Here is a 25,959-nt window from a genome sequence, read left to right on the forward strand (position 1 = left end):
ACTTTTCTGTTAATATGTACATCTCCACAATCTCAGTTGAGCAACCACAAATACAAGAAACAAAAATCAAAACTACCGTGGATGTATGAATATTAAACTCAGCAGGATTTGTTTGTTTGTTTTTCTGGTTGTGCCATGCAGCATGTGGGATCTTTACTCCCTGACCAGGAATCAAAGCTGTACCTCCTACACTGGGAGCTCAGAGTTTTAACCACTAGACCACCAGGGAAGTCCCAACTCAGCAGGACTTTTTAAGTGATAGGATGCTGCTACTGCGAAGTCACTTCAGTCATGTCTGACTCTGTACGACCCACCAGCCACCCCCACCCCCTGCCCGTCCCTGGGATAGTTATCAATAATAATGAAAATAGACATTGAGACTAGGATTAAAAACCCACAAAAGGCTCCTCCCAAATTGGTTTGGGATGCAACAAGTCATAATAGGAGAAGAAGAAGTGATTATAAAACATCACCATATGTTTCCAGTTCCCCTCAGAGATGAAGAAACATAAACCCAAGGATGAAGTCACTTCATGGTCCAGAAAAAGAATATTCTCCTCAAACGTGGAGAAAAGGGAAATCTGTACACGGTTGGTGGAAATGTAAATTGGTATAGCCACTATGGAAAACAGTATGGAGATTCTTAAAAAACTAAGAACAGAACCATATGGTCCAGTAATTCCACTCCTAGGTATATATCCAGCAAAATTAAAAACTCTAAAAGATGCACTGTCAGTCAACATGAGATCTGACTGACATTCATAGAATACTTTATCCAAAATGACAAAACACACATTTGTCACCAACTCACATAGAATACTACCAAGATAGGCCACATTCTGGCCCATAAAATACATCTGAACAAATTTAAAATAATAGGAATTAGACAATGTCTGCTCTCAGCCCACAGTGGTATTAAACTAAAAGTCAGTAATAGAAGAACAGCTGGAAAATCCCAAAGTACTTGCAGATTAAACAACACACCTCTAAAAAACACAAGAGTCAAAGAAGATTTTTTTTTTTTAAAGCCATGCCACAGGGCTTGCAAGGTTTTAATTCCCCCACCAGGGATCAAACCGGGCCTACAGCAGTGAAAGAGCTGAGTCCTAACCACTGAATCACCAGGAAATTCCCCCCAATTTTTAAAATTTTAATTAAATGAAATGAAATGTATCAAAATTTATGGGCTACAGCAAAGGAAGTGATTATAGGAAAATTTTATACCACTGAAGCCCTATATCAGAAAAGACAAAAGAAAAAGAAAAGAGAAGTCGCTCAGTTGTGTCCGACTCTGCGACCACATGGACTGTAGCCTACACAGGCTCCTTCCATCCATGGGATTTTCCAGGCAAGATTATTGGAGTGGGTTGCCATTTCCTTCTCCAGGGGATCTTTCTGACCCAGGGATTGAACCCAGGTCTCCTGCATTGCAGGCAGACGCTTTACCATTTGAGCCACCAGGGAAGCCACTTCAAAAAGACAAAAGACCTAACTAAAATCAGTAACTTAAGCTTCCACCTTAGACAACTATAAAAACAGAGAAAATTAAATCCAAAGCAAGTAGAAGAAAAATAAATAATAAAAGTGAGAGTAGAAATCAATGAAACTGAAAACTGCAAAACAATAAAGACAATGAAACCAAAAGTTTGTTCTTTAAAATTATCAACAATTATTTTAAAAAATCAACAAAATTGACAATCCCCTAGCCAAGTTAATGAAGAAAAGAATAAGACATAAATTACCAAAATTAGAAGTGAAAAAGAAGTTATAAAAGAAGTTATCATGAATTACCCACACAGACGTTAAAAGAATCACTAAGGAATATTACTGGAAAAGCCCACATAACTACATGCATTACAGAATGCAGATCACTTCTATTCATTGTGATAACACTGTTCTCAAAGCAGCTTACAGTTAGCATTCTTTTTTTTTTAAAGATGTATTTTATTGAAGTATTTTTTTAAAAAAATATATGTATTTTATTGAAGTATAGTTGACTTACAATGTTTCAGGTGCACAGCAAGGTGATTCAGTTATACAAATACACATATATTATTTTTGAAATTATTTTCCATCATAGGTTATTATAAGATATTGACTATAGTTCCCTATGCTATACAGTAAACCTTTGTTGCTTGTTGCATATCTATTTTTCAATCAGAAATCTATCATTCTATTTATACTAAGTCCAACAAGTGGAATAAAATGTTATAATTTTTTTAGTTAGGCAAAAATTCATGTTTTCCAAGATGTATATATTATGCATTTGTATATATATATATGTATACAAAAGCTTTTCTACTACACTTGATAAAGGCTGAAGACAGAATATCAAAACAAAAAAAGAGAAATTGGAGAACATAAACTAAATGAAATGGGAGCACTGAATATGAAATAGAAAAAGTGAAACAAACTAGATAAAAGTAAAAGATCATCATATAGTCCAGTTGTTTTTAAACATGACTGCTCATTAGAAACATATCTGGAGTGATTACAGGTTTTTCTATTAAATCCTAGTTTTGGTGATATAGAGTTCTATTATTTTTCTGATGATCAGTCATGATACAATGGTATTAAGTGAGTAATAGTTACATAATCACAGTAGTGAAAGATGTTTATCAGTTTTCACAATCAATAGCCAGACAAAAAATAAAAGATAATTACAATTGCAAGCCATAATGGGAACATGATTAATTTAACAATATAAAATAATTACATACAATTTGGGGGGGGGGGTCAAGCAGAGTGATGTGGTAAGTGGAAGTGCATACATGCACATGTTTTCATCCACCCAGCCAGTCTATGTCTTTTGGTTGGTGCATTTAACATCCATTTACATTTAAGGTAATTATCAATATGTATGATCCTATTACCATTTTCTTAATTGTTTTGGGTTTATTTTCTGTAGGTCTTTTCCTTCTCTTGTGTTTCCTGCCTAGAGAAGTTCCTTTAGCATTTGTTGTAAAGCTGGTTTGGTGGTGCTGAATTCTCTTAACTTTTGTTTGTGTGGAAAGCTTTTGATTTCTCCATCAAAACTGAAGGAAAGTCTTGTTGGGTAGAGTATTCTTGGTTGTAGGTTCTTCCCTTTCATCACTTTAAATATATCATGCCATTCCCTTCTGGCTTGTAGAGTTTCTGTTGAGAAATCAGCTGATAGCCTGATGGGAGTTCCCTTGTATGTTATTTGTCATTTTTCCCTTGTTGCTTTTAATATTTTATCTCTGTCTTTAATTTTTGTCAGTTTGATTACTATGTGTCTTGGTGTGTTCCTCCTTGGGTTTATCCTGCCTGGGACTCTCTGTGCTTCCTGGACTTGGTTGACTATTTCTTGTTGTTGTTGTTTAGTCACTAAGTCATGTCTGACTCTTTTGAGACCCCATGGACTGTAGCCCACCAGGCTCCTCTGTCCATGAAATTCTCCAGTCAAGAATACTGGAGCAGGTTGCCATTCCCTTCTCCAGGGGATCTTCCTGACCCAGGGATCCAACCTGGATCGATCTGCCTGCAATGCAGCCAGATTCTTTACCATCTGCAAAATGAGATAGTCTCTTGGGAAGACAGTTTGGCAGTTTCTTACAAAGTCATGAGTAATCTTAATATAAAATCCAGCAACTGTGCTCCTAGATATTTACCTAAATGAGTTGAAAGCATGTTCACACAAAAATCTGCATATGAATGTTTTGTTATTGTTTTTTAGTTCCTGAGTCATACCCAACTCTTTTGGGATGCCACGGACTGTAGTCCTCCAGGTTCCTCTGTCCATGAAATTTCCCAGGTAAGAATACTGGAGTGGGTTGCCATTTTCTTTTCCGGAGGATATTCCCAACCCAGGGATCAAATCCAAGTCTGTTTGAATGTTTACAGCTGTTTTATTCACAGTTGTCAAAAACTGAAAACAACCAAGATGCTCTTTGATAGATAAGTAGATAAATTGTTGGATCCAAACTTCCATTGGATCATCGAAAAAGCAAGAGAGATCCAGAAAAACACCTACTTCTGCTTTATTGACTATGCCAAAGCCTTTGACTGTGTGGATCACAGCAAACTGTGGAAAATTCTTCAAGAGATGAGAATGCCAGACCACCTTACCTGCACCTGAAAAATATGTATGCAGGTCAAGAAGCAACAGTTAGAAGTGGACATGGAACAACAGACTGGTTCCAAATTGGGAAAGAAGTATGTCAAGGCTGTATATTGTCACCCTGCTTATTTAACTTATATGCAGAGTACATCATGCGAAATGCCAGGCTGGATGAATCACAAGCTGGAATCAAGATTGCCAGGAGAAATATCAGTAACCTCAGATATGCAGATGACACCACCCTTATGGCAGAAAGCAAAGAGGAACTAAAGAGCCTCTTGATGAAGGTGAAAGAGGAGAGTGAAAAAGCTGGCTTAAAACTCAACATTAAAAAAACTAAGATCATGGCATCCAGTCCCATCACTTCATGGCAAATAGATGGGGAAACAATGGAAACAGTGACAGACTTTATTTTGGGGGGTTTCAAAACTACTGCAGATGATGACTGCAGCCATGAAATTAAAAGACACTTGCTCCTTGGAAGAAAAGTTATGACCAACTAGACAGCATATTAAAAAGCAGAGATGTTACTTTGCCAACAAAGGTCCATCTAGTCAAAGCTATGGTTTTTCCAGTAGTCATGTATGGATGTGAGAGTTGGACTATAAAGAAAGCTGAGTGCTGAAGAATTGATGGTTTTGAACTGTGGTGTTGGAGAAGACTCTTGAGAGTCCCTTGGACTGCAAGGAGATCCAACCAGTCCATCCTAAAGGAAATCAGTCCTGAATATTCATTGGAAGGACTGATGCTGAAGCTGAAGCTCCAATACTTTGGCCACCTGATGCGAAGAACTGACTCATTTGAAAAGACCCTGATGCTGGAAAAGATTGAAGGCAGGAGGAGAAGGGGGATGACAGAGGATGAGATGGTTGGATGGCATCACTGACACGATGGACATGAGTTTGAGTAAGCTTCAGGAGTTGGTGATGAATAGGTAAGATTGGCATGCTGTTGTCCAGGGGTTGCAAAGAGCCAGAGTTGACTAAGCAACTGAACTGAGATAAACTGTGGTACAGCCATATGATGAAAATCTTCCATGATAAAAAGAAAGGAGCTATCAAGCCACAAAAAGATGTGAAAGGATCTAAATACATATTGCTAAGTGAAATAAGCCAGTCTAAAATGCTACATAATGTATGATTCCAACTATATGACAATCTGAATAAGGCAAAACTGTAGAAGCATAAAAAGGTCAATGGTGGCCAAGGGTCATGCAAAAGTGGAAAAGGAATGAATAGGTGGGGCACAGGGGATTCTTAGGGCCTTGCAACTACTCTTTATGATCCTGTAATGGTTAATACATTACCTTTCTAGTTACATATCCAAGAAAAATAAAAACACACGACCACAAAAAGTCATATAAATGAATGTTTATAGCAGCTTTATTCATTATACCTAAAACCTAGAAAGGACTCAATTGTCACTAAAAAAAACAAAGGAAAGCATTATGATATATTATATACAATGGAATAAGACTCAACAGTAAAATTGAATGTAGAACTGAGAAAATACAAAACATGGATGAATATCACAAATGTTGAGCAAATGAAGGTAGAAACAAAATGGCATATTTTATTGTTGCTCCTTTATGAAGTTTTAGAGCTGGCAAAACAATATGTGTGAAAATGAAAGTGTTAGTCACTCAATCGTGTCTGACTCTTTGTGACCTCATGTCTGCGATGCCAGACACCCAGGTTCGATCCCTGAGTCAGGAAGATCCCCTGGAGAAGGGAATGGCTACCCATTCCAGTATTCTTGCCTGGAGAGTTCCATGGACAGAGGAGCCTGGATCTCTCACATCACAGACAAATTCTTTACCATCTAATCCACCTTTGATAGAAATCAGATCACTGTTTTTCTGGCATAGAGGCACAAGGAAATATTCCACAATGATGGAAAGGTTCTTATATTGGTTGACATGGTGGCTACAGGTTTGCATGCATTTGTCAAAATTATTCTACTGTACTCTGAAAATGTTAGCTTTTTACTGTATATATAAATTAAACATTGATGATTTCTATATTTGTAAAGACAGATTGATTAATTGATGTTGTAGTATTAAGATCATCTAAGCAAAATTAGCACTTAACAGACCATAAAGTGTCATCAGGTGTCAGCAGATTTCCACCTTCAGAGAAGACATCCAGGTTGATCATTTTAATTCCAAAGGACAAAAGTATTTTTCACAGTACTGGATATTCCAGAGTTTCTGCATCCTCTTCCATTTACTATGTGACAAAAAAGTTTAAAGTGTTGGTAGACTTTTTTTTGTTTCTGTGTTGTTTTTAAAGCAACTAGAAAGATGGATATAGAGCTAAAATTCTAAGATATATTTCACTTACAAACTTAAATATATCTGCCAGATAAACCAACACATAGATGCAGCGTTCAAATAGTTCTGGATGTAGTCTATCTCTTTTTTAAATTAGTTTTTATTGGAGTAGCTGACTTTAAACATTGTGTTAACTTCTGCTATACAACAAAGTGAATCAGTTATACATATACACATATCTACACTTTTTTTAGATTATTTTCCCATATAAGTCATTACAGGGTATTGAGTAGAGTTCCTTGTACTATGTGCTAGGTCCTTATTGTCTATTTTATATTTAGTAATATGCATATGTCAATCCCAATCTCCCAATTCATCTCACCCTCCTTTTCCCTCTAAGTGTCCATACTTTTGTATTGTACATCTGTGACTTTATTTCTCTTTCATAAATAAGTTCATTTGTAACCTTTCTTTTTAATTAATTTATTTATTTTTATTGGAGGCTAATTACTTTACAATATTGTAGTAGTTTTTGCCATACATTCACATAAATCAGCCATGGGTGTACATGTGTTCCCCATCCTGAAGCCACCTCTCACCTCCCTCCCCATCCTATCCCTCAGGGTCATCCCGATACACCGGCCCTGAGGACCCTGTCTCATGAATTGAACCTGGGCTGACGATCTATTTCACATATGGTAATATACATGTTTCAATGCTATTCTCTCAAATCATCCCACCCTTGCCTTCTCCCACAGAGTCCAAAAGTCTGTTCTTTACATCTGTGTCTCTTTTGCTGTCTTGCATATAGGGTCATCGTTACCATCTTTCTAAATTCCATATATATGCATTAATAAATGCATGTATTGGTTTTTTTCTTTCTGACTTACCTCACTCTGTATAATAAGCTCCAGTTTCATCCACCTCATTAGGACTGATTCAAATGCAGTCTTTTTAATAGCTGAGTAATATTCCATTGTATACATGTACCACAGCTTTTTTTTTTTTTCTTCATTTATTTTTATTAGTTGGAGGCTAATTACTTTACAATATTATAGTGGTTTTTGTCATACATTGACATGAATCAGCCATGGAGTTACATGTATTCCCCATCCCGATCCTCCCTCCCACCTCCCTCTCTACCCAATCCCTCTGGGTCTTCCCAGTGCACTAGTCCCGAGCACTTGACTCATGCATTCAACCTGGGCTGGTGATCTGTTTCACCCTAGATAATATACATGTTTTGATGCTGTTCCCTCAAAACATCCCACCCTCGCCTTCTCCCACAGAGTCCAAAAGTCTGTTCTGTACATCTGTGTCTCTTTTTTCTGTTTTGCATATAGGGTTATCATTACCATCTTTCTAAATTCCATATATATGTGTTAGTATGCTGTAATGGTCTTTATCTTTCTGGCTTACTTCACTCTGTATAATGGGCTCCAGTTTCATCCATCTCATTAGAACTGATTCAAATGAATTCTTTTTAATGGCTGAGTAATATTCCATGGTGTATATGTACCACAGCTTTCTTATCCATTCGTCTGCCGATGGACATCTAGGTTGCTTCCATGTCCTAGCTATTGTAAACAGTGCTGTGATGAACATTGGGGTACATGTGTCTCTTTCAATTCTGGTTTCCTCGGTGTGTATGCCCAGCAGTGGGATTGCTGGGTCTATATGGCAGTTCTATTTCCAGTTTTTAAAGGAATCTCCACACTGTTCTCCATAGTGGCTGTACTAGTTTGCATTTCCAACAACAGTGTAAAAGGGTTCCCTTTTCTCTGCATCCTCTCCAGCATTTGTTGTTTGTAGACTTTTGGATAGCAGCCATTCTGACTGGTGTGAGATGGTACCTCATTGTGGTTTTGATTTGCATTTCTCTGATAATGAGTGATGTTGAGCATCTTTTCATGTATTTGTTAGCCATCTGTATGTCTTCTTTGAAGAAATGTCTGTTTAGTTCTTTGGCCCATTTTTTGATTGGGTCATTTATTTTTCTGGAATTGAGCTGCAGGAGCTGCTTGCATATTTTTGAGATTAATTCTTTGTCCATTGCTTCATTTGCTATTATTTTCTCCCATTCTGAAGGCTGTCTTTTCACCTTGCTTATAGTTTCCTTCGTTGTGCAAAAGCTTCTAAACTTAATTAGGTTCCCTTTGTTTATTTTTGCTTTTATTTCCATTACTCTGGGAGGTGAATCATAGAGGATCCTGCTGTGATTTATGTCAGAGAGTGTTTTGCCTATGTTTTCCTCTAGGAGTTTTATAGTTTCTGGTCTTACATTTATATTTTTAATCCGTTTTGAGTTTATGTTTGTGTATGGTGTTAGAAAGTGTTCTAGTTTCATTCTTTTACAAGTGGTTGACCAGTTTTCCCAGCACCACTTGTTAAAGAGATTGTCTTTTCTCCATTGTATATTCTTGCCTCCTTTGTCAAAGATAAGGTGTCCATAGGTGTGTAGATTTATCTCTGGGCTTTCTATTTTGTTCCATTGATCTATATTTCTGTCTTTGTGCCAGTACCATACTGTCTTGATGACTGTAGCTTTGTAATATAGTCTGAAGTCAGGCAGGTTGATTCCTCCAGCTCCATTCTTCTTTCTCAAGATTGACCTGGCTATATGAGTTTTTTGTATTTCCATACAAATTGTGAAATTATTTGTTCTAGTTCTCTGAAAAATACCGTTGGTAGCTTGATAGGGATTGCATTGAATCTATAGATTGCTTTGGGTAGTATACTCATTTTCACTATATTGATTTTTCTGATCCATGAACATGGTATATTTCTCCATCTATTTGTGTCCTCTTTAATTTCTTTCATCTGTTTTATAGTTTTCTATATATGGGTCTTTTGTTTCTTTAGGTAGATTTACTCCTAAGTATTTTATTCTTTACATTACAATGGTGAATGAAATTATTTCCTCAATTTCTTTTTCTGTTTTCTCATTGTTAGTGTATAGGAATGCAATGGATTTCTGTGTGTTAATTTTATATCCTGCAACTTTACTATATTCATTGATTAGCTTTAGTAATTTTCTGGTGGTGTCTTTAGGGTTTTCTATGTAGAGGATCATGTCATCTGCAAACAATGAGAGTTTTACTTCTTCTTTTCCAATCTGGATTCCTTTTATTTCTTTTTCTTCTCTGATTGTTGTGGCTAAAACTTCCAAAACTATGTTGAATAGTAGTGGTGAGAGTGGGCACCCTTGTCTTGTTCCTGACTTTAGGGGAAATGCTTTCAATTTTTCACCATTGAGGATAATGTTTGCTGTGGGTTTATCATATATGGCTTTTATTATGTTGAGGTATGTTCCTTCTATGCCTGCTTTCTGGAGGGTTTTTATCATAAATGGATGTTGAATTTTGTCAAAGGCTTTCTCTGCATCTATTGAGATAATCATATGCTTTTTATCTTTCAATTTGTTAATGTGGTGTAACCTATCTTTTTTTAACCTTAGAGAATATTTACCAAAATTTTAATCAAGAATTTTAAGAACTTCCCTGGTGGTGCAGTGGATAAGAATCCACCTGCCAATGCAGGGGACACAGGTTTGATCCCTGGTCTGGGAAGATCCCACATACCACAGGGCAAATAATCCCATGTGCCACAACTTCTGAGCCCACATGCTGCAACTACTGAAGCCTGAGCACCCTAGACCTCATGCTTTGCAACAAGAGAAACCACCACAATGAGAAACCTGTGCACCACAACACAGAGAAGCCCCTGCTGGTATCAACTAGAGAAAGCCCACTCACAGCAACAAAGACTCAGTGCAGCCAAAGATAAATAAATAACTTCTTTTAAAAAGAATTTTAAGATTGATTTTCTAGAATAGTGATCTCAGAACAATTTTTATTACACATCCTTAACAAAATTTAGTCTAGAAACACTTCATATTGAACAGTTATTTATATGAGTTACATACCTATAATATCATACAATATGCTATTTAAGAATAAGAATTTAAAATTATATAAAAAATAGAAATTTTAATTTTTCATTTTACTCACTAATGGTGAAATTAATGTACTCTCACTTTTCAATTATTACTATTATTTTTAGAGAAAAGTATGATATGATATGTTATATTATTTTGCAAATCTTAGCTCAAAACTGTTTTGAAAGTGTTTAAGTTACATATTGCTGAAGAATAAGCCACCCCAAAACTTAGTGGTTTAAAACAGCTGTTTTATTATTTTCACAATTCTCTCTGTTAATTGGTACATAGCTGAATACTTCTTCATTTTAATCTCACTCTTTAGACACAAATCTTACATAAAATCTATAACACACAAATAATTACTGGTGCTCAAAGGAAGATGAGAGAAAATAGGCTATGAATGACATTTACAAAAAGATGGAAAGTAAAGTTCTAGCACTGACTAATATTTTCAGCTTGAAATAATGCACATGCCAAAAGCACATTTGGGAGTGGCAAATTTTGCCCCCCTTAAATTTTGTGAATGAATAAATGAATGAATATGTGCACAACCTTCTGGAAAATTCTATTAAGATCCTTAAACAAGACATATGAGTAACAAGAACATATTAGCTATTTCTATGATGTAGGATACTGATTCAACCTCATGGTCATGGAGAATGTTCCATTTTATAAGTAGATCTTCATCATCTTGCAAATAAACTTGTGACCCTCATTACAAGGACTATCATTCCAGCCCCATTTTCTTGAGACAGCATTTAGCATAACACAACGCTCATTAGGATTGTTGGGTTCACCTTGATGCCAGAATCTGATCGCCAGAAATGGGGGGGAAAAAGGATGAGAACGTTTCTTTAAGAAGTGCTTTGAAAAAAAAAAAAAAGTGCTTTAAAAAAAGAAAGTAAAGGAGATGGCTAGGCATGGAAGTCAAAGTCAGATATGCCCAAATCATTCTTTCCCACTTCTCATGATGTTTTTCCTCCTCTATATCTCTGAGATTTCCCTTGAAAATTGTTCTTACATCACTCAGCACTGTCATCTTATTTCATTAAGCACTCTCCCAGCAGGCATTCCAGAGGCTGCCTTCTGTTTGTCTATCTTAAGTCCTGTTCCCAGTAAATTGTTAGTCCACAGGCTCTCTTAAAAGATGTAAAAGACTTCCTACTGGTCTCAGGTATCAGTGTACTGTGTTTCATTTTTTTATGCACTGCTTTTGGAGTCTGATGAGCTAGCTAAAATCTCTGAATCAGCTACTATCCCTGTTACCTTGGACAAGGAATTTAATTTCACAGATTCATAGGGACTAGATTAATATCTCTGTATGTTTCACACAGTGATAGGATCAAAGGTGGTAAAGTACTAAAATGTAATAAAATACTTAAGAGTTTCAAAAGAACTATATAAATATAAGACTATCAGAATTTAACATATTTTCTGTATGAGAGATATTAAATTCTTGATAATTAGTCACAATCTTAATTGACATATATTTCTGTTATATTTAGAGGTAAAAATAGTAGCGGTTAAAAGCACAAGTTTGGATGTCAAACAGACCTGGGTTTGAGGACCATTATAACCACTGCTGGATAACCACTGAGTTATCTAAACTCTTTAAACTCAGTTTCTTCATCCCTATAGTGAGGATAATAATAATGTGTGCCTCGTAGTGTTATTTGATGATTGAGCTAATAAGGAAAATTATTTAATCTAGTACCCAAGAATTAAAAGAATGTGAGTATTTTCTTTTATTGAAGTATAGTTGATTTACAATGTGTTTGTTAGTTTCAAGTTTACAGCATGAACTATTTTATTTTAATAACTGATCAATGGAACACCCTAAAATCCCTGTAGAATGGAGAACCCGGGTTTCTTTATTTAATTCTGTACTCACGTGGCACTTGCATTGTATAGTGTCTGATCAACCCATTGCCAGTGTCTTTCTCCCATTGCCAATGTCCGGTCTGACAGGCCCACATAATAAGCAAAATTAATTCTCAGTTTCTGGGTGATGAAATCCTAAAGGAATAAAAAGAAGCAGTTATAGCCTTTAGAACAGTCAGGTAGAATTGAGTTACATATGGCTTTACAGAGAAGAGAAGAAAAAGAGAAAATTCAGAATGAACCATATGGGGGCCCTGCAGAGGAGTCTTCAGTTTTTTCTGGCAGAGCAGAATAGAATCAAAGATACCACTTGTGAGCCTGAGGTTGGTCTTAGTCTGTTTAGGCTGGATTGCTTATAAGTGACAGAAATTTTTTCTGACAGTTCTGCAGGCTAGAAATCCCAGGTTATGGTACCATGTGGTAAGGTGGTGGTTCCTACATGGTGTTTTCTCATTGTGTGCATTCACACATGTAGGAGGAGAAGTTGCTCTGTAGAATCTCTTTATTAAAAACATTAATCCCATCCACAGAGGCTTCACCCTCATGACCTATGCAGCTCCCCAAACCCATACTTCCTAATATGATCATCTTTGGAGGTTAGAATTTCAACATATGGACTGGGGCAACACGACACAAACATTCAGAACATAGCCATGTTCAATACATGTGGAGGCAATTTCTATTCACGATCATAATGAATTCTCATCTCAAACTCACTTCCCTTCGTTTCTTCCTTAAGATAGGGTATTCTTCACAGTTGTACATAAGAAAAATTTTGCAAATTAAACAATTTTCCTTTTAACAACGTCAGATTGTTCTAGTGGTCATTTCTGATCATTGATTGTGACTCTTCATGATTGAACTTCATTTCCCAGTTGGAGTTAATTCCTGTTCCCTGTTATATAGTTAATAATTCATGAAACATTTATGTGCTCTATATTTCAACAATGATAATAAATAATATTTATTATTTGAAATAAATGAAATCGTATTTCAGGCTGAAATATTTTCAGCCTTCCACTTAACTCCTATGTAGTATATTTTCAATTCCACAATTTATTTGGGACAGAGGTTAGTTTTATAGAAGAAGAAAAAAGGCACGGAATGTAAAATCTTAGGTAACATTTTCTATTTATTTTCTTCAGCCTTCTGCCACAGCACCAATATTCTAAGACAATAAAAATCTCCTTCTTAACTAAGATGTTTAAAAACCAGACAACACTCTTGACTCCATTATCGATTAGAAAGTAATAATACCTGCTCAGCTTTGGTGTTGATCACCAGCAGGTGAGCGTTCATTCTCAAGCATTTCTTCTCACTATCATTCCAAGTATTATATACATTAGAAATAAAGTAGCAGTTAGAACTAAATGGTTCCCAATTCTTTGGGCAGCAGCTCCAGTCTTTCCCTGTATTGAGAAGAAGGCTATATCAGTGCAATATAAGAATAATTTTTAAAATACATAAATTATAAAAAAAATTAAGGATCAGAGGAGAATACATGAAAAACAGGACTCTTGTCAGGTGTCAAGGAGGTCAAGTCTGCCTACCATCAGACAGTGACAAGGTAGGACCCCCTTACCTTTGCCTGAGTGGTATCAGGAAAAATCAGATAAAACAGAAGTTTAAAGAAGATCCTCAGAACATAATACAGAAATACCCAAGTTTCAGTGGAAAATTACTTATCATACCAAGAACCACAAAGTTCTCAAAAATTAGCTTAAAAAAATACATACATATATATGCCAACACCAAGATAAGAGAAATACTGAAGTTATCTGGCAAAGATTTTTAAAAAGCCATGGAAAAATGCTTCAACAAGTAAGTACAAATGTTTGAACCGTGTGAAAAAATAGGAAGCCTCAGCAGAGAAATTGATAATTCAGCCAACAAATTAAAGATATAAAAGGGAATCAAGTGGAATAGTTGGAAAACATAATAACCAAATTAAAAGCACAGTGGATGGGCTCAACAGCAGAATACAGACAGAGAAATCAATGAATTAACATATAGAATAATAGAAATTACTCAACTGAGCAAGTAATAATAACTTAAGTGAAAAGCTGAATGAACTGAAAACCAGCAACTCTTCATACATATAGCAAACCACCGCCCTCAGATCTGGAGAGACACAAAGGGAAATATGGAGAATCACAACATATTAGAGCAGAAACCTCTTTGGGAGCCAGTCCCAGGGTAGAGAAATCAGAACTGTAATTGTGGAATTGCTGGAAGCACAGTGTGGACAACTCTAAGAGGTCAAAAGTCCAGGGTGGCCCAAGCAATGTAGAGGCACCAACACTTCCTTGAGTTTTACATCCTGGAGTTCCACAAGGTTGTTGTTGTCATTGATTGAACTGCTGTTGTACAGTCTCCTGCACTGGCAGGCAGATTCTTTACCACTGAGCCACCAGGGAAGCCCCAACACTATTGATACTATGTATAAAATAGATAACCAATAAGAACCTACTGTACAGCACAGGGAACTCTACTTAATGCACTCTGGTGTTGTAAATGAGAGAAACCCAAGAGGGTGGAGTATTTATGCATGTATGGCTGATTCATTTTGCTAAGCAGTAGTAGCTAACACAACATTTTGAAGCAACTATAATGCAATAAAAATTAGTTTAAAAAGAAAAAATATTTCAAGAAGCCTGCAACTGCAACGTACTCTGTAAATGACTGTGATTTCTGTTGTTGAGACACATGCTATCATGATTTGTTGCTTCCATTCATAGTTTTCAGAGAGCAGTGCCATCTGCCAGGAGCTTGTTATGAACACAAACTTGAGATGGGCTGTATCTCTGGATTGTATCAGGAAAGTAGCCAGATCCATCCCCTCCCCATCAACTAGGCAGAACCAGTTTTTCAATTAGAAATAATTTGATAGGTGGAAAGATATCTCAAATAAAAAAAAGACCATGAAACATACTAGTTTTTCATCTTTATAAATATGGACAAAAGTGTACCACACTAACACTAGACCACACAAAGCAGGAAGTAGCTATATATATATATATATATCAGCAGATATATATATACTATATTATAGTATTATATATATTATATATAGTAATATATATATTATATAGTATTATACATATATAGTATATATATATACAGTATATATGTGTGTATATACAGTATATATCAGTATACATACTGATATATACATAGTATATATAGTATATATTAATGTATATTCTTCAGAGCAAGGAAAGATTTCAGAGTTAAGACGGACATAGAATAAGGATAAAGGGAATTTTTTCTTGTTCAGTTCTCCAAGAAGCCATGTTACTGCTGTGGTTGTTGTTCAGTCACTGAGTCATGGCTCTTTACAGCGGCATGGACTGTAGCACTCCAGGCTCCTCCATCCATGGGGTTCTCCAGATGAGAATACTGGAGTGGGTTGCCATTTCCTTCTCCAGGGGATCTTTCTGAACCAGGGATAAAACACAAATCTCTTGTATTGACAGGCAAATTCTATACCACTGAGCTAACAGGGAAACCCCCAAGAAACCATAACGATCCTTAAACTGTATGTATCTAACAACAGACAATTAAAAAGTGAAGCAAAACCATAGAACTGCTAACAGAGTTTAGGTTTGGGGTAAAAAAAAATGGAAAATTTTAAAGCAGAGTATTTTATCTATTCTCCCAAAAATGTTTTATGTACATACAATATGATTTCTTAAAACATATATGAATTAAATCTCTTTTGACCAAATAAGTTTTAACTGGTATGTGAGTAAAAGAGCAAGTATGCACAGAAAGTTCAGAAAGAAGCAAAGACTGAAGAAACCAAAAAGCAATGTAATCTTTTTCATAATTAAGACTATTTCCTTGCACAAATGAATTAAAGATATGCATATTATAAAAATTTTAGGCCCTAAATATTTGTATACTTAAAACTTAAAATGTTCATGAGACTCAACCTTAGTATAGTTCACTTATTGGAAATATTGACCTAGGACACAGTATTGTCAATAACTGAATCACAGGCACATTAATTTTTACCTTCTAGGGTCGAATTTTCTTTCACACATTCCAATTCTGTGTGAGTGAGTTCTCTTGTAGCCTTTTCTTCTTTATGAACATAAGAACATTTTTGAAAAAAAACTGAAACAGAGAATAAGATCATTCATTTTCCTGGTAGCATTATAGCTTCACTCTTTTTTCTAATAGTATAAACATTTTAATTAAAAGAAAGAAGTTGTCTGAATAGAGAAACAAGATTCAAATATGTGCTCAATTCTATGCTTATAAGAAATTAACTTCAAACTTAAACACCGAATAAAAGTAAAGAAGGCTAGTGGCTATATTAATGTCAGATAAAACAGATGTCTAGATAAAACATTTATATTTTAATATAATACTATAATACTATATGATATTAATGCAATAATATAATACTAAAATTTTATATTTATATTATTACATTAATATTATCTATTTATTTTAATATATAAAAATAATATAATGATACAATCAATAATATATTAATTATAATATATGATATAATGATGTGATTTTTTAGATTTTTATTTTATATTGGTGTAGAGTTGATTAACAATGTTATGTTAGTTTCAGATGTACAGCAAAGTGACTCAGTATACATATACACATATCTATTCTTTTTCAAATTCTTTTCCCATTTAGGTTATTACAGAATATTGAGCAGAGTTCCCTGTCCTATACAGTACTGTCCCTGTTGGTTATCCATTTTAAATATATAGTAACTTCCCAATTGGTTCTTATTCCTCAGCAGGCCAACACACAGATCTAAATATTCATCAAAAATAAATAAATAAATACTCATCAAGCCCTCACCTCCTTGATTCTACTTCCTCATTATCATTCAAAGGTATTCCCCTTCTCCTTCTTCACTACCTTAAATCAGATTCTCACTATTTCTCAGTTGGACAATGAACTGTCTTTCTGATTATTCTCTCCTCATATATCCATTTTACACATCTCCACCAAAAGTGTATTCCTATAAATCAAATTTAGTTACATCACTTCCTTGCTTAAAATTCTGTATTGGTTCTCCATGACCGTGACACATTGCAAAAATGGCCACAATTTTCAACTCTCCCTGTACCCACACCCCTTTGCAATATAACTTCTTAGTTTTTCCAATCAACAAGTGGGGTCTATTTATTCACCACTTGAAACTGGACTGACTCTAAGATTTCCTTCAACCAACAAAATGTACAGAAGCAACTCTGTCTGTTGTTGTTGTTCAGTTGCTAAGTCATGTCTGACTCTTTGTGACCCCATGGACTGCAGCACACCAGGCTCCCCTGTCCTTCACTATCTCCTGGAGTTTGCTCAAATTCATGTCCATTGAGTCCAGTGATGCTATCTAACCATCTCATCCTCTGCCCTCTTCTCCTTTTGCCTTCAATCTTTCCCAGCATCAGTCTTTTCCAATGAGTCGGCTCTTCGCATCATCATGGCCAAAGTATTGGAGCTTCAACTTCAGCATGAGTCCTTCCAGTGAATATTCAGGGTTGATTTCCTTTAGGATTGTTTCAAGCTAAGGCTTCAAGAGGCTTTACTCACAGCTGTTCTCACTCTGCCAGCCTACATGTTGCCATATGAACAAGCTCAAGCTCGCCTGATGAATTATAAAGAAGTGGAACCAATTTGTCCACATCATTCCAGTTTACATCCTCTTCCTCAGAAATTGGGTTACCTGCAGCTGGTACTTGACTATGTATGCATGAATGACTTTAGCCAGGACCAATGAAACATCTTAGCTGAGCCCAGTTCAAACTGATGAACCACAGAATCATGAGCTAAAAACAGTTGCTGTTTTAATCCACTAAGTTTTAGACTGGTTTATTGAACAACAGAAGATAATTGATAAAGTAATCTGCAGTGGGGGCAGGGGGAAATCCACACTCTTTAGAATTGTACAGGACACTCTTCATGATCTGAACCCTGCTTGTTTCTCCCATCTGCAACCTCACAGTTAACTTAGCACCATACGTCACAGTCATTTAACATGTTTTTCCAAATTTTTTCAAGCCCTCTCACATCTGTCATTCTTGGTCCACACATGTCTAGATGTCACCTCCTCCAGGAAGCCTATCTCAGCTTGCTGCGCTTCTTACTCACAGAACATTTACCAGACATTGTTATAAACACTGGTTCATTCAACCAGTTGCCATCATTCTCCAAACTTCTCAAAACCAAGGGCTACAACTCTGCTGTCTCTATCTGGCATAGTGCCTGACATAGACTAGATGGCCACTGTACAGTTACTTATTGAATGACCAAATAATTGAATAAAGCATCTATCCAAAAATGATACTAGTTTTATGATTTTTAAAAACTTGATGAATTTTGATAGGCAGAAATCTACCTATTTATCAAATGGATTTTAAGGGCTCATGCAGTCTTGAGAAAGACAAAAATAATTAAGATGAAAATTCAGTAGAATTTTTTCTTGGGAGATTTCTTCCCATTTCCTTCTTGTTCATCTGCTAGTCCCCAAATATGAGTCTATACCCTCAACAGGCATAGCCTTATAAACACTACTAAGAAAATACAGATTTGGTCTCACTTAAACAACTGTCTAGTGTAGAAATGGTGCCCTATATATTTCATCCTACAATACAGAAACATGTACACACATATACTCCTTTCGATTTCTCTAAAGAGAGTGAATGCCATTATTTCTATAGAAGAATGACTAAATGCAAATAAAGGACCAAGCTCACAATGAATTCCCACTATCTATGTCTTCCCCCAGAGAAGACTTCTTTCCCAAATATCTAAATAAGCTCATAGTTTATCAGTTTATTTGATGCCATCTCTTCATGTCAGGCAGACATTTCTTATAGATCCATCTGGATACTTACAAATAAAAGCGATGAAAAATGAGATTGCCAATAGTAGCAGAAGTATCAGCAACGAGGTAAGAAGTAGCTTGGAAAAACTATGGCCACTTTGGTGAAGGTTGTTCTCTTTGGGAGCTGAAGAAGGAATCAAACTAATCAGATTATTATCATGAATAATAAATCCTGACCTTGACTTCCTCTTGCTCCTTCTCTTCCTCCTCTCCCTTTTCTTGTATGATACACTATTACTATTACATGACATTATTTCAAATATGAAGCTACAAAGGAAATAGTAATATTCACTGTAGAAACACCAGAAAATACATAAAAGCACAAATTTCTACCATTGAAGATGAAAGTGAAAGTGTTAGTCGCTCAATCGTGTCCAACTCTTTGCAACTCCATTAGTTGTATCCCACCAGGCTTCTCTATCCATGGAATTCTCCAGGCAAGAATACTAGAGTGGGTAGCCATTCCCTTCTCCAAGGGATCTTCCTGACCCAGGTAAATCAAACCTGGGTCTCCTGAATTGCAGGCAGATTCTTTACTGTCTGAGCCACCAGGGAACCCATTGGGGATAACTGTTAATATTTTGGTATACATTCTTCCAGCAATTTTTTAAGTGTATATACATGCATGCACTTTTGCCATATGACTGACATACCATATATATTGGGTTCTGACCTACTATTTTCTTGTATACTGTATTTTATACAGTATATATACTGTATACTGTATTTCTTGTATACCATATTTTCTTCTTTAACCCACTATATTGTGGTTGCATAGTATTTCATTATATATTTAAATAATCTTCCAGATTATTTCTAACTTTAACTACTTTACATAATGCCATAGCAGATAACTCTTTATAAGTGTCCCTCATCACATCCTTAAAATAAAATCAGACTGTTTTATTAAATTTATTAATTTATTTTTAATTGGAGAATGATTACTTGACAATACTGTGTTGGCTTCTGCCATATATATACCCCATTGTTTATCACAGCACTATTTACAATAGCTAGGACATGGAAGCAACCCAGATGTCCATCGACAGACGAATGGATAAAAAAGTTGTGGTACCTATACACAATGAAATATTACTCATCCAGACTGCTTTTTAACTTTATTTTTTTATGGAAGTATAGTTGAATTACAATGTTGTGTTAAAAAATCAGACATTATTAGTCACCATTTCATGGTTGAGAATTATCTTATCAAGTGTCCATTGATGGGTAAATGGATAAAGAAACTGTGACAATTGTATGGAATGGGTATTATTCACCTATAAAAAATAAGGAAATCTTGCCTTCAGGATGGACCTTGAGGGCATTATGCCAAGTGAAATAAGTAAGAAAGAGAAAGACAAATACCATATGATCTCACTTATCTGTGTAATCTTTAAAAGATAATAGTAACTCATAGACACAGAGAACAGAATGGTGGTTGCCAGAGGTGAGGGGTGATGAGGTGAGTGAAATGGGTGAAGGGGGTCAAGAGGTAAAAACTTCCAGTTACAAAATAAATAAGTCCTGGGATATAAGGTACAGTATAATGACTATAATTAATAATCCTATGGTTATAATATACATATATAAAATACTGCATATTTGAAGGTTGCTAAGAGTACATCTCAAAAGCCTTCATCACCAGAAAAAAAACTGAGAAACTATGTATGGTGACAAATGTTAATTAGACATTGTGGTGATCATTTTGCAATATACATAAAAATCAAGCCATTGTGCTTATACATCTGAAACTAATATAATTTTGTCAGTCAGCTCTCAATTGAAAAAAAGAATTATTTTCTCAAAGTTATACTGCCAAGTGGAGATAAAACCTGCAATAATGTATACTATGATCTCATTTTTAGAAAAACACATATGCACATTGATGTATATTTATAATTGGAAGGATGTACACAAAATGTAAATTATAGTTATCTCTAGATAATAAGAATAAATACAGTAATTTAAATTTGTGTGTGGACCTAGAGACTGTCATACAGAGTGAAATAAGTCAGAAAGAGAAAAACAAATATTGTATATTAATGCATATATGTGAAATCTAGAAAAATGGTACAGATGAACCTATCTGCAAAGCAGAAATAGAGACACAGATGTAGACAACACATGTATAGACACCAAGGCAGGGGAAAAGGGAGGTGGGATGAATTCAGAGATTGGGATTGACATATACACTCTACTATGTATAAAATAGATAACTAATGAGAACATACAGCACAGGGAACTCTACTCAATACTCTGTAATGACCTATATGGGAAAAGAATCTAAAAGAGTGGATATATGTACATGTGTAACTGATCCACTTTGCTATACAGCAGAAATAGAACACTGTAAAATAACTAAACTAATAAAAATTTTAAAAATAAATAAATTGTGTGTACCTCTGGTTTTTTTTTTCTATAATGAACATTGCAGCATATAATAACAAAGTTATATAAATTTTAAAATTTTTTATTTATTTTTTAAAGGTTATCAATTACTTATTTATTTATTTTGGCTGTGCCTGGTGGTATGTAGGCTCTTAATTCCCTGACCAGTGATTGAACTTGTGCATTGGGAGTGCAGAGTTTTAACCACTGGGCCAACAGGGAAGTCCCTATAAATTTTCTAAGGGGAAAAACAGTTTCCTGAGCATTTTCCATGTTTCTACAGAAGAATTTTGGAAAACATAAGCACTCACAACTTCCCTCTCACAGCTTCTCATAGTCTCCATGGTTTTTTTCCTTTTTTGTTCTGTAGCTGAAATATCATACATGCTACCCAAATTACCTTTTATTTATTTCCAAACCTCACTGAATCCATCTCAGATACAGTGTGCAATGGATTTTCCGATTGCAGAGCAACCGCCCTCAAAACATAAGCGATTTTCTGTTTAAGACTTTCTAGGCTTTTATCTGCAACGGTCTTTTGTTCCATGTTAATCTGATACTAACCAATACACTCAAACACTCTGCACTCAGACTCTTCTCCCGTGACTGATGGAGAAATAAGACCCACCAATTCATCATTAGCCCCTGCGTCTGGACTGACTGTTTCAAGACCTGAACCCACTCTCTACACTGCAGTCTTAGCTCACCTCAGAAAGCACACAAGAACTACACAGCTTCATTAGCACGCTCCTTAACTCAGGACCATAGTGGATTTCTCACACCTCAGTTTTGTCATGGCACACTTGTACCATCCCTTAATCCTTATTTTCAGGCAACTCGATCTGAGAATCCTGTGTTTCCCAACCATGGCCAGAGAAACAGCAACCAACATTCCCTGGCTTTATTTATAGTATTCTCTCTTCACCCTTCATCCCATCATTCACTCTGACCACCAGAAAGCAAGTCTTACCTGCAGGAGGCTCTAATTTGGTGCCTGAGGACTTGGGTTTATTAAACTTCACTTCAGCGTAAGTGATCTCGGAAGTCATGCTGAGATCTTCTGTTCTTGTCAAAGAATCCTGTCCGTCTCTCCCTTAAAACCACTTAAAATGAAATGCAAGCATGGTGCACATACATCCTATCACACAACTAGCTGAGAACAGAGACCCTAGACAAACAAATAAACAAAAACCTTGAGAGGAATTTCATGAAAATTAAAAACCTCAGGGGCCCAAACCCCAAGACAGGCGCAGTGCTAATCATACCTTTAAACATTACGCCAGCAAATAGCAATAAAAGTAGGAAGTCAAAGGGCAGGGGAGAAAAATAGGAAGGAAAGGAAAAGGGGAACAAAGCAGAGACATTCTCCCTGAGAACAGTGAACTTACCAGAAAGGATGAAATTAAAGCATTTGTGAGCATCTACCTGCAAACATAATCATTTGCAGACCCACCAACCTGAGTATATACTCATTCACGTTTGCATTCTCCTCATCTTCTGGGGTTGATCAGGCAACTTTGGGGACTACATCCCAACTGACAAAACAACTTACTTGTCTGACTCCCCACTTCCAAAAGTCAGAGTCCTCTAGTGCAGTGGGAAGTCGAAGTTCAGATTATGTGCCTTTAGAAGTTGCTCTCCTGTGTTCTCTGCTCTTCCCTGTTCTTGACTAAGTCTATCATGCCTCCACATTTATTCTGCTCAAGTGCCCCTAGCAGCTCCTGAGAGCAGCTCTCTACTGGATACTAGAGGAGAAGGGTGTCTCTCTCTCTTTCATCCCCAGGATACCACAACAAAAGTATTATGGATATACACAAGCCTTTAACAAATTAGGATAATTTAATGGATTCACAGTTTAGAGGAGGAACTAAGTGCTACATATAAGCCAAGAGGAAAGCACCCCAAAAATTAAATCCTTCGTGTAGAATCTTTTGCAGACATGCTCCCAGCTCACACCCAAGATTCAGCTCTCCCCACATGAGTCTCCTTTTTTTTTTCCAGTTTTTGCTGAACCACCCAGCTTACAGGATCTTACTTAGTTCCCCAATCAGGGCCCAGCAGTGAAGTAGAGACTCCTAACCACTGAACTGCCAGGGAATTCCACTGATTCACCTTCTTTTAGTCTCCCCACCTAATTCCTCTCTCCCCTGCATAACACACACACACACACACACACACACACACACACACACACACACACAAGCATTTACCTCTGTATTTATTTCTATGTCTAAATATATTGAAAACCATGAGTTCACACTAACGTCTCTAATCCCAACCCTACGCAAAGAGTTCATTCTATTTTCTTCTCTTTCTGCATCTCTAACTCCCTCTGTGACAGTAAGAAAACTGCTTCCATTCTCCTTACTTACTTATTTGATCAATGTTGTTGTTCAGTCACTAAGTCGTGTCCAACTCTTTGCGACCTCATGGACTGCAGCATGCCAGGCTTCCCTGTCCTTCACCATCTCCTGGAGTTTGCTCAAATTCATGTCCATTAAGTCAGTGATGCCATCCAACCATCTCATTTTCTGTCACTTCCTTCTCCTCCTGCCTTCAATCTTTTCCCAGCATCAGGGTCTTCTCCAATGAGTTGGCTCTATGTATAACGTGGCCAAAGGATTGGCGCTTTGGCTTCAGCATCAGTCTTCCAATGAATATTCAGGGTTGATTTCCATTAGGATTGACTGGTTTGACCTCCTTGCCATCCAAGGGAGTCTCTAGATTTTTCTCCAACACCACAGTTCAAAGGCATTAATTTCCTGGATTTAACCATGTTCTACCTTGGCTGCCCCTCCCTCCTTAACTAAGATGCCCTTCTCTCCTCCACGGGGCTCCTTTCTCCATCCAGGCCTTACCACTGTTGGCGCCACCTCTGCTCTGCACAGGAGTCCTGCACTGAGGCAGCCAACCCCCACAGCCATTTTTCCTCACCCTGCCCAGGTCTGCCGCCTTCCACAGCAAAGCCCTCCTTAACCTGCCTGGACTCTGATTCCTGAAACCAGTGCCCTGACCCGCACGTGGAATCCGCCCTCACCCCACTCAGGCTCTGACACCCTGTCCAAGGTCACCCTCCTGTGTGAAAGCCCTCCTCACCCCGCCTGGGCTCTGAGTCTCCATGCTGTGCTCCCCCATCATGTGGAGAGCCTCTGAAACCCACACCTGCATGGACGCCTCCCTCCTTCTGCTTGGGCTCAGACACCTCCCCACAAGGATGCCCTGGTCACTGCGTGAGCCCCCTGCACCAACCGCCACTCCGCCACACAGATGCCTTGTTCACCTCTCAGGCATTGGTACCCAGACCAGGTTGCTTATGACACCCCACAGCGGGCCACAGCCACGTATGGACACGCTCCTCAGCCTGCACAGGCTCTGAGGTCAGAACACTTTCCCACCCCTACAGAGACGGTCTCTTCACTCATCTTGGGCTCTAACACCACTGCCAAGCTAGCCCCCTGCACAGTCACCCTGCTCCCCCCGAGTGAGCTCTGACTGCCTGCACCAGACCACTTGCTCCTCCCCCATCCCACCATTCAATAAACACCCACCTTGCTCTACCCACCTAATGCTTCATTTAGGACTGAATTGTTTAGTAAAGACAGGAAAGGGGGTACAAAAAACAGTAAGGGAAGAAAAAGAGCTAATTTTTATAAATTTCTCCAGCAAATAACTTCTGGACCTAATAAGCACTACTGGACCTTAACCACCTAAGCTGGTTTCTGGATTCAGGGGCAGTTCACCAACTGCCCTTGTGGCCTCAGACCACAAGGTTCACTGTCCCCATCACTACATGTATGTGTGTCTGCAACTGACCCCAGCCACTTCACAGGTACCTGCAGCTCAGTACATACAAAAAAGAGGTAAATGGTGACATGAAAGAATACAAAAGGGGAAATAAAAGGGCAAAATTTTTGCATCCAATCAAAGTTAAATTGCTATCAGCCCACAGTACCATGATGGAAGGAAGGAAGGAAGGAAGGAAGGAAAAAGAAAGATATGATGTTTTATGGAAGCTTCAGGGTAAAAATCCTGAAGCATAAACCTACAGTAGAGTCACAAAAGGTTAAGAGAAGGGAATCAAAATATACCACTACAGAAAATCATCAATTCACAAAGGAAAACAGCAAGAAAGGAACAAGGGAACAACAAAAGACAAAAAACAATTAGAATGACATAGTAAGTCCTTATCTATCAATAATTACCTTAAATGTGAATGGATTGAATTCCCCAATGAAAAGACAGAGTGGTTGAAAAAAAAGCAAGACTCAACTATATATATTCTACAAGAAACTCAGCTCAGCTTCAAGAACACACATAGGTTAAAAGTGAAAGGATGGAAAAAGATACTCCATACAAGTGGAAACCAAAAGAAAGGAGGGGTGACTATACATATGTCAGCAAAATAAGATGTTAAGCCAAATATGGTAGTGAGAAACAAAGAAGGTCATTATACAATGATCAAAAAGATAATAATCATAAATATGTATGCATTCAACATCAGAGCACCTAAATATATTAAGCAAATACTGACAGATCAG

At 36.9% G+C, this 25,959-nt stretch overlaps 1 protein-coding gene across 3 annotated transcripts; it reads right to left on the bottom strand.

Annotated features, from left to right (window-relative positions):
• Positions 1 to 10,520: 10,520 nt before the first annotated feature.
• On the bottom strand, positions 10,521 to 22,728 carry LOC110140342 (C-type lectin domain family 4 member A). 3 transcript variants are annotated; one of them, XM_070464004.1, is made up of 7 exons: positions 22,687 to 22,728; positions 22,392 to 22,589; positions 19,044 to 19,157; positions 16,192 to 16,293; positions 13,432 to 13,583; positions 12,185 to 12,309; positions 10,521 to 11,104 (listed from the first exon to the last, which is right to left on the bottom strand). In XM_070464004.1, exons 2-7 carry the CDS (start codon positions 22,468 to 22,470, stop codon positions 10,963 to 10,965), a joined length of 714 nt encoding a protein of 237 aa, XP_070320105.1. In that variant the 5' UTR covers positions 22,471 to 22,589; positions 22,687 to 22,728; the 3' UTR covers positions 10,521 to 10,962. The 3 variants fall into 3 exon arrangements, with proteins under 3 accessions (XP_070320105.1, XP_020754391.1, XP_070320106.1); XM_020898732.2 differs by lacking the exon at positions 22,687 to 22,728 and having other exon boundaries at positions 22,392 to 22,680; XM_070464005.1 differs by lacking the exon at positions 22,687 to 22,728 and having other exon boundaries at positions 11,080 to 11,157; positions 22,392 to 22,680.
• Between the last annotated feature and the right edge of the window lie 3,231 nt (positions 22,729 to 25,959).

Source organism: Odocoileus virginianus, unplaced genomic scaffold (genome assembly GCF_023699985.2).
Source record: "Odocoileus virginianus isolate 20LAN1187 ecotype Illinois unplaced genomic scaffold, Ovbor_1.2 Unplaced_Contig_11, whole genome shotgun sequence".
Classification (NCBI taxonomy): domain Eukaryota; kingdom Metazoa; phylum Chordata; class Mammalia; order Artiodactyla; family Cervidae; genus Odocoileus; species Odocoileus virginianus.